The following is an 18,139-nucleotide window of genomic DNA, read 5'->3' on the forward strand; positions in this document are numbered from 1 at the left end:
AGACATTTTTTCTTGTACTATTTTTCATGTCAAAAACGTGTTCTATCTTGTGGCACCTTCTGAGGAGAAAACTGTTATCATGAATATACATCTAGACCAATTCATGTACATTCTTATTTTCCCTCTCTTTTTCTGTGCCATGCGGCACTGTGAAGTTCCCCCCACTTCCAGGGGTGAATCATTGTGTGCCTTTCAATGCTGCCTGGACAACAGCTTCTCTTTCCCTCCTACTCTCACACACTCTTTCTCTCTTCTCAAACACATACACTCACTCACCTTCAAGCATAGTTCTTCCCATTGGCTGTGAAGCTCTTCCACCTGTCCCTGGAGAAGCGCGGTGTCCCCAGGTAGCACGTACTGGGACACATCTGCCTTCATGGTGCTCAGCTCTTTCAGTCCTCCAGCCCAAATCTGCAGCGAGTCCTCGGTTTCCTGCATAACACGGCGACCAACAAGTTAAACTCCCCTCTGCCGCACGCTAACCCTAGTCCACACTCTCCCTCTCTCTCTCTCTCTCTCTCTCTGTCCCTGTCATTAGCGCATGGGATTAAGGCCCACTGGATGGGACGGGGGAGGGGACGAGGCGGAGAGGGGGAGGTGGGAGGGCGAGAGGGGGGAGGGCAGAGCACCCATAACAGCATGAAAAGGGGTGATGGGGTAAAGGCCAAACAAGTTAAGGACACTATTATTTCCTTTGTTTGTCAGTTTCACCCATCTCTATTAAAAGAGAATTCCTCATCAGAGCTTAATCAACAAAAAATCAAATCAGTCTCAGCAGATGCTTATTAACACATTTCTAAAGCAACATGATTATATCAACAGGTGTTTTTTTCTTCTTTACCAAAACCCTTGGAAAAAGATTGAGTGTATTATAATACAGGAAAATTCAGTTGACAGATGAAAGCACTTTGTTTTATAGTCATTAAAGCCAAGTAGGAGTTGTAAACATTCTCTGCCAATTGACAACTAATTTCCCATGCAAAAGCGTAAAAACCAAGCGGCAACCTCCCGCAGTTTCTCTTGAAGCCAATACGGAAGTGACATGTACTGCAATTCATCGACTGGCCGCTAGGGACAGGCTCCAGAAGGGAGCAGAATCTCATTAAGCCCCATGTTAAAATGCCCAACTTTACAGCAGATTAAAACCTGTTTACAGCCTGGTACAAATTGTGGTTTTGGTCTATACGGCTAATTTTGCCCTTCATGACAACTGTGTGAGGGTGAATTTTTTTATAAATCATTCGCTTACATTATATAAAACCTTAAAGTTCTGCATAATTAAGGACATGCCCACTTTGAGTGACAGGTGGATAGCCATTTGTCTGCTGTCTGTTAGTCATCGTGTCACCTCAGCTCCGCCCACATCCCGCCTCTTTGCCCATTTTATATTATCCGGCAGTGACGCACGGTGACACGCTGACAAAATGGCAACGGCCAGCTCGACCCTACTTTACGCTTCAAAACTACTCTCAAGAATCCTATGGGTGACGTCACGGACACTTCGTCCAAATTTTTTTTTTTTACAGTCTATGGTAAAAACTTGGCACTGGCACAATTCATGCTGCAGTTTTCCAAAGTTTGGCGTGATCTGTATGCTTAAAGGAGTTGCCAAAAAATAAACGTAAGTAATATAGAAGCCTGTACCTTTAATATTAGCTGACTTATCCCTAAAAAGTAGGATCCAAAAGTCTGAGAACACTAGTGAAATGCTTCTGTTTTGCCTTTTTGAATACATGTCATTTACATATGAAATGGCAATTTGTGAAAGCAAGACTTTTATTAAAATATCCACTACTGTTGCATAAGAAACATTTAAAAATATTACAACACTCAAAACGGCAATGTACATGAATTTCAGAATGTCTTCGTATTTGGTTTGTCCCCATTTTGCTTTATTAACTTAATAAGTTAATGTAAAACCAGATGATCATGTTCTTCAGCATGACTTGAGAGTATCTGATGAAGAACATCTGAGCATCTATTCTGTACAATACCATCACAAACTACCTACATCTTCGTTTGTCATAACTAATATGGTCAAACTTCCTAAATCCCTAAATGTTTAGGAGTTGACTGTTAACACTGTCAGATGCATACATTACCTTAGTGAGCTGCTCATGTGTCTTTAGATCTTCTAGCTTCTCTGGCAGTGGGCTGTTTAATCTTGCTTTTATCTCTTCCAGTTTGACAGCACAATCAGCCAGTCCGCTTTCACAGAGCTTCCAGTTCTGCAAAGAAACAGCAGAATCTCTTATTTACTGTGGGAGATGCGTACAAAACCATATTGTTTTACATTCAAAGGAATCTTCCAGGTTCAATACAATCTTAAAGTGCCCCTATTATGGTTTTTCGAATATTCCCTTTCATGCAGTGTGTAGCTGTTTGTGAATGTAAACGTTCTGCAAAGTTGTAAAATCGAAAGAGCACGATAAAAGAAAGAAAGTAATTTGTAATTCGAATCCCACCGTGTTAAGGTTCTACGTCACTAGAAAATACATTTGCATAATGTCCGCCTATGTTGTATGTTGTATGTTGTCCGCCCGTACAACATCATTTTACTGACGACTGCTTCTCAAATCTCGGAGTTCAACACGGGATTCGCAAAACGCTTGCTCTTGAAAGATGGGTCAGTTATTTGGACCAGCTTGATCCTCAGAATCACAAGCTCTAAGTATGAATAGTTATTGATGTATATATTTTCTACTGGGTGTTCAAAATATGTAGTTTTGTGTTTTATATTGTGCAAGTTTCCGGCTAACTCACATTATTACTGTAATACTTCTGCTAAGCAGTTGTGGGCCACTATTACCTAAAACTGTGTCTATTAATGCAGATTGTCTGTCATTCTTACTACTTTAAGTAAAGATAAAGGATGGAGCAAGATTTGTTCTGCAAACTTTAATGTTACATCAGCCACTCACTTTAGTGCTTGGCTAGCATATGCGCTGTTATTGATACAGTTCCCGCATGTGCACCACAATAAATGAGAAATATACACATGGGTTTGTTGATACACACACTCTTGTTAATGCTGATGGTGAGGAATTACAGTTACAACATCTCATAATGTAACTCAAAATGAGTAGCGTATCACAGAGAAGTCGTCCTTGCGATGGAGGTTCGGATTGAATAACTAGTTCTTCCAATGTTTAATCATCGGACTCGCTCTCAGATTGATATGTTAAAATCGACGCCATCATTACTGTCTTTACAGTGTGTACAATCGCTGAGCTTTAGGAAGCCTCCAGAACTGAAGTTCAGTTATGGTAAAGGAGCGTTTAGCTTCCAACATACGCCATATGCGGTAGACCAATCACAATAGAATGGGCCATCTGCCCAATCAGAGCAGAGTAGCTTGTGGAAAGGAGGGATTTAGGCAGTGTCCACCAAAGCGTTTTTTCACACAGCTGGCTGGCGTATTCAATTGTTTTCAATGGGAGAGCCGCGTTTTTTAGAACGGCATGAGCGTACAAGGCGCTGAGCGAGTATTTCACACTCAAGTACTGAGCGTTCAGCGTTTTTTTACTGGTCGCCAAGAGTTGAAGAATCACAGTGGAGGAGAGGCGGGACAAAAACAACACCGACCAACCGCCACATTCTGCTTGTACAACGTCAACAGATGAAAACAAGCAGCACAATAACGCAAAAAAAATAATTTAAAACAAGAGCCAGAGAAAATACTTTACATTGTATTGGCATTTTTATATAGAATCAATACAGAAACAAACTACCTGTGAAATGAGATACAAGTAACACTTCCGCGGATATTCCGTATCATAAGCAAATCAGTCTCAACTGAAAAAAATGCTGCCCTGCCAAAACGCAGCGAGGCGTTTTCAGCAGAGCGCCTTGGTTTTCAGCTGGCTAGAAACGCTTTGGTGGACACACGGCCTTAGAGAGACTGATTCACAACAGTATGTGCGACATGTCAATTTAATAATTTCGACTCATTTCGTATGTTGATCCAGGAACATTCCTTTAACTGGTTTATAAATTGTTTGACCATGTTGGTTCTGAGAGCCACTTGTGTGCTTGTATGGTGTCTGTTATCTCATTTCAGATCTCAGATCAGCGAAGAGGGATTTCCCTTCCACATGGGGGATACACCATCCCCCTGCCTATTGTGAGCACATGCACACATAAACACACTTCTACCCACATCGCTCTCTAAACCCCTTCTCACTTTTGGCAGTCAACACAATGATGTCATCATTCCAAAACAGATGAGCCAATCAGAGCTGGCTATGAGTGGGTGTGACTGGTATTATATAATTTCTAACAGTACAGGGGGTCAGCCTCAAGTTTAGGGTGACATTGAACACTGTAAACTAATTTACAAATGGGGATTGTCAAAGTTATTTCTTCAGATATGGCCCAAGTTCTCCAGAAAGGATTACAGTCATCTGCATGTTCACCTATCACCAACTGTCCACATGACAATTTATGCTGTTTGTACAACTGCAATGTATTTTGTTCTGAAGCCTTCATGATCCTTCATTATTGTGGTTTTGAAAATTAAGTAGAATGCAATAGAAAACAGTTATATTTAAGAGCAATTTTTTCCCCAAGCGTTGTTCCCACATCTACCTCTACTTCAAGTCTTAGGGCATTGTGGGATTGTTTGTGAACAATAACAGATGATCCATGTAGACACCGAACTGCACAGTGGCTTAGTAGCAGTGGTTTTGAGAGAATCTCACGTTCTGTGTGATATGGCCCAGCTGCCTCGTTTATGGATTATGGCGAGATTACGGCTGATCTCTCATCCTCAAAATGAAGCACTTTATTAGGGAAATGCTCAGTAGGGTTTGTAGGTCAACTGTGGATAATACCCCCACGATAAGTTTGCTCTGTCTATACAAAAAATAATTCAATATGACAAGCGTGTCAGCACTAATAAGATTGGTCTAAGTCTGTGTTATGTTCATATCATATGCTTTAATTAGCAAGCTAATTCTTGTTTGACATTCTAGTGACATCTAAGCAAAAACATTCAAAGCAGTTTCGTCTTCACCAAAAAAAGATTATGAAATCAACAATCAAAACAACAAATCAAAAAATTAAATACCCATATGATAAATTGAAAATATAAATTACCAATATTGTAAAAGAGAAAAAGTAAATCCCTACATACTGTAATTGTGAATCCTTGGTATCGATATTGTGTCTGTCAGTGTGGTAAGAAACATTTTCATATCACTGCTAGTTAAAGGAACACAAAATAGGCTCGTTTTCCAACTCCCCTAGAGTTAAACAGTTGAAGTTTACCGTTTTCGAATCCATTCAGCCGATCTCCGGGTCTGGCGGTAGCACTTTTAGCATAGATCATTGAATCTGATTAGACCATTAGCATGTCTGTCTTTAAATAAGTTTTGACAAAACCAGGTTTTATAAAATTACAAACCTCACATTTCTGCCTTTAAACCATTTTTAAGAAAAGGGATGTCAAAATGATACATTATAAGATACATTCATTTAAAATCTGATTATATATAATATTCTAGTAACTTATTCTACAAATTTTGAAAGCACATTAGCTTCTTATTGATCCACCGCTTAATATTTAAAACACTGCGTATAAAATTATGGGTCAATCTTCGCATTCGTCGAAACAAAAACGGCAGACGCGCTGAATGAAAATGCAATTTTACACAGTTTGCAGGTACGATATAAACTCCATTAAGCAAACATTTCATAATTAATCGACAGCAGATCAAAGCAACCGCTTGGCTCAAATGTGGACTATTCAGTGATTGTGAACTGCTCTGAAACGAGCCTGAAGAATGAGCAATAGCACCACGTTTTCACTTTGAAACATGCAGCACTCACATTTATTTAATTAAATCATCTCCATTTGAAGTTTAATTATCACATCAAGCCATATTGTGATTCCTGGTTTTCTGTCCCCAAAAGACTTTTCTAATACCATTTATCATATTTTACGACCTTAAATTTTATAAAATTTTTGTTTTTTCCCGTGCCCGTGGGGACCCTGGCAGAAGTTCAACATGTGCAGTGGTTAAAACAACTCTATATTTGTTCAGTACACATGCGTTTGAGAACATTTGAGAGCAGTAGCACCAGTGCCACTAAGTTCTACAGATGGTGGCACGCATCTGATTTGCTAGGGTTTCTATAGTATCATACTGAACTAACCGACAGCTTCAGTGATTATAAAAAGCCCTCTTCAACTTGCTTTTGGTGTAATTCAGTCACAATTTGAAAAAAAGTTGAAGTTTTTGTTTTCTCACTTCTCATTAGCAGCAATGTTTTTTTTTATTTTGCAGATAATTCAGTGTTGTGTAGTAACGCTTTCGCGTGATCATGGATCAGCCCGCGAGTACCTGCTCTGAACTCAAATGAGTAGTGCAGTTTCGTTTCACTTTCATTTCTTTTGCCGTCTGGTGTTTCTCAAATGCAACAGAAAGGGCTTATCAGTTGGGCAGCGTGGTGACAAAATTTTGTCACACCGGCAGAAAAATGGGTCTGGGGCCCTGCGCACCAACATTTTTGCCATGAGTAATACCCCTTTTCCACCAGAATGAACCGGGTGCTAGTTCAGAGCCAGTGCTAATGCCAGGTCGGAGTTGGTTCGACTGACGAGCCTTCTAAGAACCAGTTTGCATTTCCATGGGCTAGAGAGCCCCCACAGAGCCAGGTCTTACGTGACTGTATACGTCTCATCTTTCTCAGCAACACTAGTGAGGCAGCGGGAAACACAAACACACCAGACTTGTTCGAGATGCTTCGGTCAGCGTATGATATCAAAACACCGCATGAGCGATTCAAAAGCATAAGGAGTCGTATGCACTCGTTGTACTAGTTGTCATACGGCGATCGGTCTGCACAGCGCTAATGCATCTCGAACAAGCCTTCCATCAACAATGGCGAATGTTGTGTTACTATTGATGCACATGGCTTTACGATCCTACATTGGCATCCAAACACAGCGAATCCAAAGTATTCGTGCAGCTCACTGTAATTTGTATAGACAGAGATTACAATCGAGCAGCTATTTGATAAGCTATTTCAAAAATGGCGGTTACAAGTTTATGTTCGTCTTTGGTCATGGTAACCCCGCCCCCAGCCCCTGACACAAGCGGTTCTTACTTCTAGACCAGCAATGTTTTGATGCTACTTAAGAACCACTTTTCCTGGTTCGGAGCTGGTGCTTTGGGTGTGGAAAGACAAAGAACCTATAAAACTCGGTCTGGGAGATGTGAGAACTGGGTCACATACATGAGTTATGACGTCTGCAAGAGCCTTTCTTTTCTTCACAAGGCCACAGCTTCGCTCCCACGTCTCCTTGAGGGCATCCAGTTCAGACTGCAGGCATGCCTGCGTATGTGCATCTGTTAATGGAAGGATCTTTTTGCCTGCCTTCACAGTCTGGCTGTAGAGTTCTTCATGAAGCTGTAGTTGCTCTTCAGTCCACTGTGGGATACAGAGGATGTAAGATACAGTATATGATATACAGAAGACAAAGACTCATAACTAAATGATCTTACCTCAAAGTCCTTTATAGAGGACCGCAGCTGCTTTAAGCTGCACAGCGCCAGTCCTGCTGGGGGCAGAAGTTCTTCGATGTGTCTGATTAACCTCGAAAGTTTCCTCGAGCCTGCCTCATAGAGCTGCCAATGTCCCATAAGCCCCTCCAGATATTTCCCATGCTGCTGGACCCTCTGCTGTGTCCCCTGCCAACGTGCCTTTAGCTGGGTGACCCTCGAGATCAGATGACTCCTGCTCACAGTGGAATTTGCCAAAATTTTCAAGATTTGCTAAAGGTAAATCGAGCTGAAAGTTATCGTAAGCTAGTGAAGAACATTTACTTGGGTTAAAAGGGTTTAGATCACCTACAAAAGAATATTCTGTAATCAACTACTGATTACTGATTTTAAATACATGCGACTTTTGGTCACCCTCAAAACACAATTAAAGATATTTTTAAAGGGGGTGATGAATTGAGAAATCAACTTTCCTTTGAGCCTTTGATATGTAAAAGTTCATTGTGATATAAGAATTTCCTGTACGTTTCGGAGCTGAAAACTTCCTTGTTAGTCAAAGAAAAGCTTTTATTGACAACAGGCCCAGAAAACGCTCGATCTCAGAATATGTCGACCATTGACGTCATAGAATGCAGAAGCACCGCCTCAAGCCCGCCCACCGACTCGGGAGGCTGGAGAATCCTTTATTTGAGGTGCTATTGGTTAATTCATGATCAGACTCAAGACTTGTAACGTTATGGGCCAGGGCTCGCAAAGCCCAACGTCCCGGGGCTATGTGTTTTTCAGACGGGCTATAAAAACTTATCACCGGCCTGCCAGTGTGTGTGTGTGTGTGTACGGTTTGTGGTTATATTCACTGATCTGGCCGGCCAAGTAATAAAAAAAAATAACATTCCAATCAATCACGGGTGGATGAGAGATGAATCATTGTGTTTGTTTGATAAAGATATTTTGCGAGTACTGTGAGCGTTTCCCCAGACGCTTTCAAAACAATTCCCACATGTACTGAGGGGAGCTGAAGCTCATTAAATATGCAAATCTTATCCAATCCTAGCTGTGGGCGTTTACTTCCAAGTCTTCAGTGCCGCCCATAGAAACCAAGCGTTTCTTCAGAGAGCCGCAAAACCAAGGCAGAAAATAGCCTATTACTTATTCATTATGATGTTTTTGAATGTAAAAACCATGCTAACGTCATAAGTTGAAAAAATAAAAAAAGCCACTTCATGACCCCTTTAATGAAACCAGAGAGATTTCTGTCGCTCCATTGATAGTCCATTCACCCAAAACACATCTCTTCATAAGACTTGGACTGAACGGTGCGATTCATCTGGACTATTTTTGTCAGTCTCTTTATGAACTTTTTGAACCATGAAAGTTTTGTGGGTTGGTTTCATTAAAAATATCTTCATTTGTGTTATGAAGATTAATGAAAGCCTTATGTGCTTGGAAAAACATGATGGTTAGAAAGTGATGACATAATTGTCATTTTTGGATGAACTACACTAAATGTTGTGGTTTGAATGGAGAATCATATTTGAAAAGAGACCACAGATGTCACAACAGATGAGCAACACATAATGGAGATGCTAATATCATAAAACTAAACATAAAACAATTCCACTGGCCATTAGCTTTGCCACTGATCTGAAAAACGAGCCAACCACATTTATGTGGCTCTCTACATGACATTTGTTCTTGCGATGGAAAACCAGACCTGAGAAACATCTTGAATTCAACTGTGCATAGGTTTCATGTGAAGAAGCACTTATCGGCTGAAAAGAAAAGTTATTTCATGCTGGTAGCACATGCAGTTTCATTTCCTGAGTGCGAGCCAACTTGTTCCAGTGCTGAGCTCAAAGGAGCTCTTCCACACCACATAACTCCAAGAGTTATGGCCCCAGCTGGAGCACATGGAAAAAAAATCAGTTGGAGAACCTTGGCTTTAATTACTCATCAGGTGATCAAGTTCAGAACAAATTATTACACCACATTCTTTGATTTCTTATCCATGGCAGAGTCCCACACTGGAGGTTAGTAAGAAAATTCTTAGGTTACTGAGCTTTTACTAGGGAATAAGTTATTCAGTGAAGCGCAATAAAAGCTCACCTGTCCTCATTCTGACTGCTCTCCGGGAAGCGTAAAGCCTCATTGATCATGGCATCCTGTAGCTGCTGGCTGATGAGGACCTCCACTTTCAGCCTCTGGAAGATTTATTACTAATATATGAGAAGATGAGCTCTGTACGACCATTTCAAAAATAGTACATTACTCTATTACAAATGTTTCCTGCTGCTCTTATTTGAATAAATAGTGCAATGAAGAAAAAAAAAAGAAAAAAAAAGACCATGTTTACATTAACAATATTCCAATATTAATCAGAATATGGTCAAATTCTAATTATGTATGTATGTCATGTAAACACAGAATCTCAAATGTTCTGGTATCAACAAATCCTTAGCAATGTCCACGGCAATGGAATATTAATTTATATGAATACATGTCTAAATGCAAGCTATTCTGTGTGTTGTGTGATAGAAATGGAAATTCTGTGATAGAAATTGGTGTTGTGTGTGTGTGTGTGTGTGTGTGTGTGTGTGGGGGGGGGGGAGTCCCTGGTCAAGCAACAGTAGAAAAACAAAACCGTCTGCATTCATTCATCAAATATCTCAATATTTTCTCAATATCTTTCAATATTTGATAATGTATTTTGTAAATTTATTCCTGTGATGTCAAAGCTGAATTTCCAGCATAATTACTCCCGTCTTCAGTCACGTGATTCTCCAGAAATAATTTGAATATGCTGCTTTGGTGTTTAAGAAACATTCTTATCATTACCAATGTTGAAAACAGTTGTGTTGCATAATGTTTTTGTGGAAACTGATGCATTTTGCTTCAGGACTTTTTGATGAATAGTACAATTCACAAAAACAGCACATTTTAATTTTTTTTTACATTTTAAATGTTTTTACTGTTTTTTTTAATCAATTTAATGCATCCTTAAATACATAAAACCCTACTTTCATCCAAAAAAGCTAATTTATGCTAATGTTCTTGCTGACCTCAAAAATCTAACTGACCCCAAACTCAGAAATGTAATTTATTTAATTATTTTCCAAAATAAAAAGACTACCAGAATATGGATTAAATGGAATATGTTGGAAAATGGAGCATGATAAAACTGAATATTAGAAAATAATTTATGAATGGAATTAACTGTACGCTCTACCTGATGCGCAGCTAGCTGCTCTCTGACAGTAGCATAGTTTCCAGACGTCTGATTGGATAAACCAGCCTCGATTTTGTCCAGGAGTTCCATCCAGATCTGGCACTTCTGTTGGAAGTTCTGAGCATGCAGCAGCTCTCCATACATCTTCCTACAGTCAGAGCATTGGCATTCACCAAGAAAGTTTAGCTACAGCTAGGTGTAAAAAGTTTGTCTAGGGAAAAAAGTAATAGTTCCGACAAACACGAAAATTCACCCTCATATCATTCCAAATACATCATTTGCGGAACACAACATGAGAGATTTTTGAAAAGGTTTGAAACAACCTTAGGTTGAGTAAATGACAATTTGCATGTTTAGGGGAACTAGCCCTTTAATAAGATGTAATGTCCATTTGGATAGATGCATAGAGAAATGTTTAATATATTTCAGGGCTAATGTTTGAGAACTGAATGACATTAGTGCAGTGAAGTTTCGCTTGCCTGTGTCTGTCTGTAGCCCGAGAGAAGACCTGATCCCACTCTGTGTTGAGTGTCTGCAACCTCTCTTCCTCTCTAGAGCTTAAGGAGAGTCGGAGTTTCTTTTGATTCAGAGCAGCAAGGTTAGGGTTCAGCCCACTCACATCTAACAGAACCATCTTTCACACAGGAAACAAAAAGAAAAACATTTACATAAAATCAAACTTTAACCTTTTAGTTTGCTCTGAAACACAGAGGAGGATGAAAAGAAAATCAATGAAAATAACCTCAAGAAGTGCCACAGATTCACCTTTAGTCTTTCCATGCTTGTAGTGGAGGAGCTCAAAATGCTTTCAAAGTTTTTAAGTTGTTGCTCCATTGATTTCAAATCAGTGCTGAAACGGCAGTGCTCCTCTAGTTCCTCCTATGGGCCGAGAACGGCACAACACTTTGCCATCAGTGTGCAGATCAATCAGATTACTTTTACATGATGCTGTATTTAGTCATTTAAAAGATCTAAACTTGTTGCCCTCACCTGAACTTGTGCCCCAATCTCAGAAAGCGCCTTGCCAAGATGCACATGGTCACGTGACAGCAACCTGGTTTCTGATTTGATTAGCGAGGCTGACTGGGGTTTCATCTGCCCAATGAGAAGCTTTGAGGCTTCCAGGACTTTTCCCACACTGCTTTGCAAGGCCGCCATGTCTTTCTCCAGAGTCTGTGAAAGACATTGTTCTTTAGATACTGCATTCATATAGAAGAGCCTCACAGGACATCATTTATCATCTCATAAACTTGTTTTCTTAATGACTTAAAGCCACAATATGTAATTTTCGCAGCTAGAGGTCACTTATTCAAAACAAAGGAGTAGCTTGATGACGCCTTTATTTTGCAGAGCTTTTATTATGGTGCAGACGAGCGCTTCCGCTTTCCCGGTCATGCATGTGTGGGGTAACGCAGCGCTGTTTTATCATATTAGATACATTTTAGTGTGTTAAAGTTATTTTATAATGCTACTCTGTGCGTTCGCTATGAGACACTTGTTGCACACTGCAGTAAGCTAGATCAATATTAGGCATGATAAAACATGGTAATCGCGGTAAATCAAGAAAACAAGATTTAAACAAAAAGACTAACTGTGTTGAGCTGTATAACAATGATTCATTTTCTGTCGATCTGTCCAACATTTGCTCACCTGTCTAATAAAACATTTTATATTAAAGCGCATTTGGTGTTTCCATGGTTTCTACAAAACGGAAACCAAGGGTAACGCGGGTTTGATGTCATTGATAGGTGACGCACAGACACAGTCCATGTCCTGGTTAAAACTGCTTATCTCTCTGGATTTAAACATTCTTGGAAACATTTGGGATAATGTAAGAACATAAGTCAACAAAATATATAACATTGTTCTAGTGGTTTTTGGATATTTTAAACTAGTGTTCAAAAATTTGGGTCAGTAACATTTTTAATACTTTTATTCAGAAAGAATTCATTAAATTGAAAGTATTATTTTTATCACAAATACTTCTGACAGCTACTAAAACAGTTACAATAACCCAAGAAAGATTCAACTGATGACTATATGCAGACAGTGTGGGAGATTCATGTCATGAAAACAAAAACAATTGTTTTATTCAGACAATAAATTATTATTAAATATTTATTACTAATATATATTAAATATAATGTATTATTTGTTCATTTATATTTCGAACAGTGATTATACGGCTATATCAATCCAATTTATTAATCTTTTGTGAGAATGAACTGTAAAAAACAAAAAACAAAAAACGACAGAACAGAAATAACCTTAAATAAGAGCGGATTAAATAAAGATCTGATTCATAATTGCTATTTTTAGTCCACTGATAAAAGCTTCTGCTCAGATCTCAATGTTCCTTCTTTTCAAAAGCACAACTGAATTGAAGTACCGCAGACTCAGCTGTAGGACTCCACAATTTAGCACTTAACAAGCACATGCTGAAATTGGTGATTTTTTTCCAGGTTTGTTTTTCACTGTGCATTATATGTTATTTTCTTAACAGAGTGTCTATTTACACCAAGTGCAAAAAGCGTGCCTTGTTGGCAAGTGCTATTCGCACTAATTCCGCCTAACAAAGCCTATTTGGGAAAAACAAGATAAAAAAAAAAATAACAGGCATATTTCAACGTCTTCAGGTGGCGTAGTCAGTAAAGCATAAGGCTTAAACATAAGAGTTTTTGATGTGATGGGAAAAGGGAGAAGATCGAGCTCAGCAAAAGGCGGATTCGAACCCATGTCGATCGCGCCAAAACATCTAGGTTTTGACGCGATCGGCACGGGTTCACTTCCACCTTTTGCTGAGCTCGCTCTTCTCTCTTTTCCCATCACATCGGAAAGGCATTTACTTTCAATACAAATAAAAATAAAGTTCTAAAAATGGAAATAAGTGCCTAACGAAATCTTTAATAATAATAATAAAAGCATTTATTGGGTAGGGTTAGGGGTAGGTGTAGGGAGGGCTTTTATTGTCCCATTAAGGCGGCATCCATTTAATAATTTTAATAAATATAATAATTTACACTCTATGTTATTATTGCATCCTGTTTATGTACAACAATACTGAGGTGCAAATAGTATGTATCTGTAAAAATGAAGTATAAATAGCATCTAATTACTATTTACACAGTGTAAATAGCATCTATATTTAATTAAAGGTCGTAGTTTGTCTTGGAGTAAACAGCAAGGGTATCGTTACACTCCTAATCATATTAGATTTTAAATCTAAAATTGTCACCTCATTTAATGAACAATATTTCAAATAATATGCAAGTAGCATTTTCCATAATATGGGTCAATTTTTTTTCTTGGGTAAGTGCAATCATACAGCATTACTAGGGATGCACCGATACCAGTTTTTAAGGACAGAGTACGAGTACCGATATTTTATTTTGATACATTTCTTTTTCTTTCTTTTTTTCTGGTGATGTGGCAGTTTTCCAAAGCATAACACAGTGAGACTAATGAATGTACGACGTTTCTTTATTATTACTCGAATGAAAAAAATATTATTTTTATGTGCATATCTTAAACTTAAAGCACAAATTTCAGTGTCCAATAACCTTCAACGGACATAATTACCAAGGTCATAAATAAATTTAATAATTTTTTTAAAAAGCATGCAGTTCGCAATGTGTGGGTTGTTGTCATTCATTTTGAAGTATTTCCACACCCCTGAGGCAGACATTGCGTCTGCTGCTGCCGCCGGTGTCTCTGTGCACGGAAAATTCTGTCAGTTACGTCACGTGAGGTATCGGTCTTTGGTATCGGTCTTTGGTATCGGGGTATTTTTACGAGTACAAGTACAAGTACATAAGCTGGTATCGGTACATCCCTAAGCATCACTCTAAGATAACGAATAAAGATAAAGAATATCCAGATACTATCCGAATGGGAAACATCTTAATGCCAGGTGTAAAAGAGGCCTAGACACTATAAATTACTCACACTGATGCTCTGCATCCTGTTGTTGAGAAGCTCTACAGTGTTTTCTTCTCTGTCTGTAGAACTCATAAGCTCTCCAAGCCTGTTCCAGTGCTGATTTAGAAGAGCACACGACTCTCCCGTGAGACACTCGTATTCCAACCAGAGCCGCAATTCATCCTGGGCCTTTAGTAAATCTGCGTGCACATCCTCAGTCAATGCTAGATGTCTGAAAACAAACAATACAGACATTAATACCCCTAGGGCCCGACAAAAACAACCTAATGATCAAACATGTTCTGTCCTCTCTTTGCATTACGATTTTGTTCATGATTCAACTAAACCATCAAATGAACAGACTCATCCAATAATTTATACAGCTTCCTCAACATTGACGTTGACGCAATATCAGAGATATACCAATATTGCCAATTTGGTGCCATTTTAAAGTGCAATTTCAGAATGAATGGCTAATATAAAGTAGGCGGAGGATGGACTGGACTGGACTGGAAAGTATAATGACCTACCGAGTTCTCTCCTTCTCGAGATGATCGGCCAGCAGTTTAGATGTGGAAGGCTCGAGTTTGTCCCTTAAGTCAGAGAACACCTCAGTAAAGTGGTTCCAGGTCTCTGAACGGTTCAGCTCCTTTTCAAGTTCCTGTTAGGAAGTATGCATTATATCACATCCTACAAAAAAACACAGCTACTGTAACAGCGATGGCAATGTTGAATATTAATGTTATTTTTATTCCCAAGTTGGGAGATTGAAGTTGGTGCCTAAACATTCAAGTTTATAATGTTAACTTCACAATTTACAAGTACATACTTTTTTTTGGCTGTTTACTCACTTGCAGATGTTCCACATGAGTTTGGCACTGCTCAGATGAGAACACAGGAACTTGGCAGAGCTCCAGTCTGTAGGCCACTCTGGTTGTTTGCAGTTCTGCTGCACTCATTTCTGATTCAAAGTGAGTCCACTTATCCTTGATTGGTGGCAAATCTAACCTGAGAGCATTTATCTAAGAAAAAAAACACATGCTGCTAGGAATAACATTTTTTGGCCAATCAAAAATGATGAATGAACAGCTATATACACACAGCAAAAATTTGGAGAGACAACCGCATTTAAACGAGAGAGTGAATCACATAAATGTTCATTCTGTGCGTGTACGGAATTCAAAAGACACTCCTAATCATGCATTGGTTGGCAGAGTGATAATCACATTGTTGGAATCTCAGGGCTGTAAACAAGACACATGGATGCAAACAGTGCTATTCGTGCTATTGATGAAATATTTTAATATAAATTAAAACAAAAAAGGATAATATATTTTTGATCAAATAAATATTATTAATAATTGATATAAAAATATGACTAAATATCAAAGACTTAAGACCACTGAGAGAAGTGTTTTATGCTGCCTATAAACAAAAGTTCAAAAGTTTGGGGTCAGAATTTTTTTTCTTTTTCTTTTTTAGTTTTAAATGTTTTTGAAAAAAGTATATTATACTAATTTAGACTGCATTTATGTGATCAAAAATCCAGCAAAAATAGAAATATTGTGAAATATTACAATTTACTAAGTTTTCTTAACTCATCCATCCCTCGGGTCATTTTGACCCGAAATTAATTTAGTGTCAGAGTGGTTCAAAACACTTTTGGTCGCACAGGAGTTTGTGTGGATAAAATTAAAATAAGTAACAAATCAATCCCTCGTGGGTTAATTTGACCCCCTTAGGTATGAATGGAATGTGAGGAATGCTTCAGTATACATAGAAAAATGTAAAAAAAAAAAAAAAAAATGCTCAAAATGTCTACATGTGTATCTGAACGCAAAATGAAGAGAAACACTCAATAGCTGACTTTAGGACCCAGCTGAACAGCTCCAAAATACCAAATACAGCTCCAAATACAGCTATAAAGCCATCTAGTGGCAAGAGTCATGAAATATCATGCAATATAATTTTTTTTCCCACAAGAGGTCGGCAGAGACAATGAGATATTCTGAGCTGCTTTAAGAGGGTTATGCATGAAATGTTGAGTTATTTTGAATTTAAGTAAAAAAAACAAAATGTGCATAAATGATATTATTTATTGATAAAATCTAGTAATTTAAAAGGTAAAAAAATTGAAAAAATATTATAAAATTTAAATGATATTGCTTTATAATTTAAATGCTTTCTGGATCAAAAAAAAAAAAAAAAGTATAATTTTAGGGCTTTGGGTCATTTTGACCCGGGACTCGGGAAGGACTGATTTGTTACAGTGTAAGAGGGACGGATGAGGGTTAAAAATGCAATTTATGATGGCAAAGCTGCATTACTCCAGTCTTCAGTGACACATGGTCTATTAGAATCATTGTAATATGCTGATTTGTTTTTTTTAAATCAATGAAAACAGTTGATGTTTAACATTTTTGTGAAAATTGTGACACGCTAAATGCAAATAGAATTTTTTTTTATCTTACTGACCCCAAACTTTTAAAAAGTTAGTATTTATGGAACAATGTGCACAAATGTACTGCTGCATTCCGGAGCAGGGTTTAAGAACTTACTTGTTGACTCAAAGCTTGGCAGTCCTGGACGGCTGAATTCACCTGCTTGGAGAATGCTTGATCTCCAGGATGTTCACCATCCTGCAGCCTTAACAGGTGAAGAGCTCCCAAATCCTTCAGCTCAGAGGACTTCACCTGCAGCCTTTCCTCTGTCTCCTGGAATGAAGCAGTGTCAGAGTTTCCTTTTTCAAAACCAAGGTCATTTGACTCACTGGATTTCACTCTCACACCCACAAACAACATTTGCAGCACAAATCTTCAAGCTAGTTGTGCGATAAGAGACTCACCTCACACTCCTGTAATGTTTGCTCAATCTGCGAGCAGCTCTCTGGTCTCCGGCTGTTTCTCACCCATTCCATACGTTGAGAGATCCAGCTGTGTATACAGCGCAATCGCTTTTCTCTATCTGTGCAGGCCTGCCACTGGTTCTCAGCACTGAGTATCTGGAGACAGAAGAACCCATCACGTTTCAAATATGATGGCAGGTTATACAGGTTACTACAGTGTTGTTGTACTTCTGCACTCACCTCACTGTCAATCTTAGCCTGTAGAACAAGCCAACTCAGATTGAGAGCACCCAGTTGCTCAGCAAAGAGGATGCGCTCACTGTAATTGGTGGGTTCGTTCACTGACCCCGCCCCCTCCACAGACTGGTGGTTCAGAAAGTCGACACACGACTGGTGACTGCTTAGTTCAGCCTTAACACCCTAACATGTAAAAACATGGAATATAATACATGTCAGTGTTTCCTACGGAATTCATTTTTGTAGCAGGGTGATCAAAAAGTGACAGTAAAGACATAATATAATTATAATGTTACAAAAGATTGCTTTTTCAAATAAATGCTGTTATTTTGAAGAATTACACCAAATCAGAATTTTAGAATGATTTCTGAAGCATAAAATATATACTGTTGCTATAAATGAGCCTCA

The 18,139-nt window shown here is 38.6% G+C and overlaps 1 protein-coding gene across 1 annotated transcript in view; it reads right to left on the reverse strand.

Annotated features, from left to right (window-relative positions):
* The window catches only part of syne2a (spectrin repeat containing, nuclear envelope 2a), a gene marked incomplete at its 5' end in the record, with an annotated part of 120,539 nt that overhangs the window by 22,361 nt on the left and 80,039 nt on the right, over positions 1-18,139 (reverse strand). Inside the window, 15 exons of the mRNA XM_079831393.1 lie at positions 277-432; positions 2,103-2,228; positions 7,240-7,434; positions 7,509-7,740; positions 9,612-9,706; positions 10,732-10,879; positions 11,211-11,365; positions 11,497-11,610; positions 11,722-11,904; positions 14,677-14,881; positions 15,180-15,310; positions 15,501-15,671; positions 17,208-17,363; positions 17,495-17,650; positions 17,735-17,914. Coding sequence (XP_079687519.1) covers positions 277-432; positions 2,103-2,228; positions 7,240-7,434; positions 7,509-7,740; positions 9,612-9,706; positions 10,732-10,879; positions 11,211-11,365; positions 11,497-11,610; positions 11,722-11,904; positions 14,677-14,881; positions 15,180-15,310; positions 15,501-15,671; positions 17,208-17,363; positions 17,495-17,650; positions 17,735-17,914 — 2,403 coding nt within the window. The remainder of the gene's footprint in view (positions 1-276; positions 433-2,102; positions 2,229-7,239; positions 7,435-7,508; positions 7,741-9,611; positions 9,707-10,731; positions 10,880-11,210; positions 11,366-11,496; positions 11,611-11,721; positions 11,905-14,676; positions 14,882-15,179; positions 15,311-15,500; positions 15,672-17,207; positions 17,364-17,494; positions 17,651-17,734; positions 17,915-18,139) is intronic.

This window comes from Gobio gobio (genome assembly GCF_949357685.1).
Source record: "Gobio gobio genome assembly, chromosome: 12".
NCBI classification, from domain to species: domain Eukaryota; kingdom Metazoa; phylum Chordata; class Actinopteri; order Cypriniformes; family Gobionidae; genus Gobio; species Gobio gobio.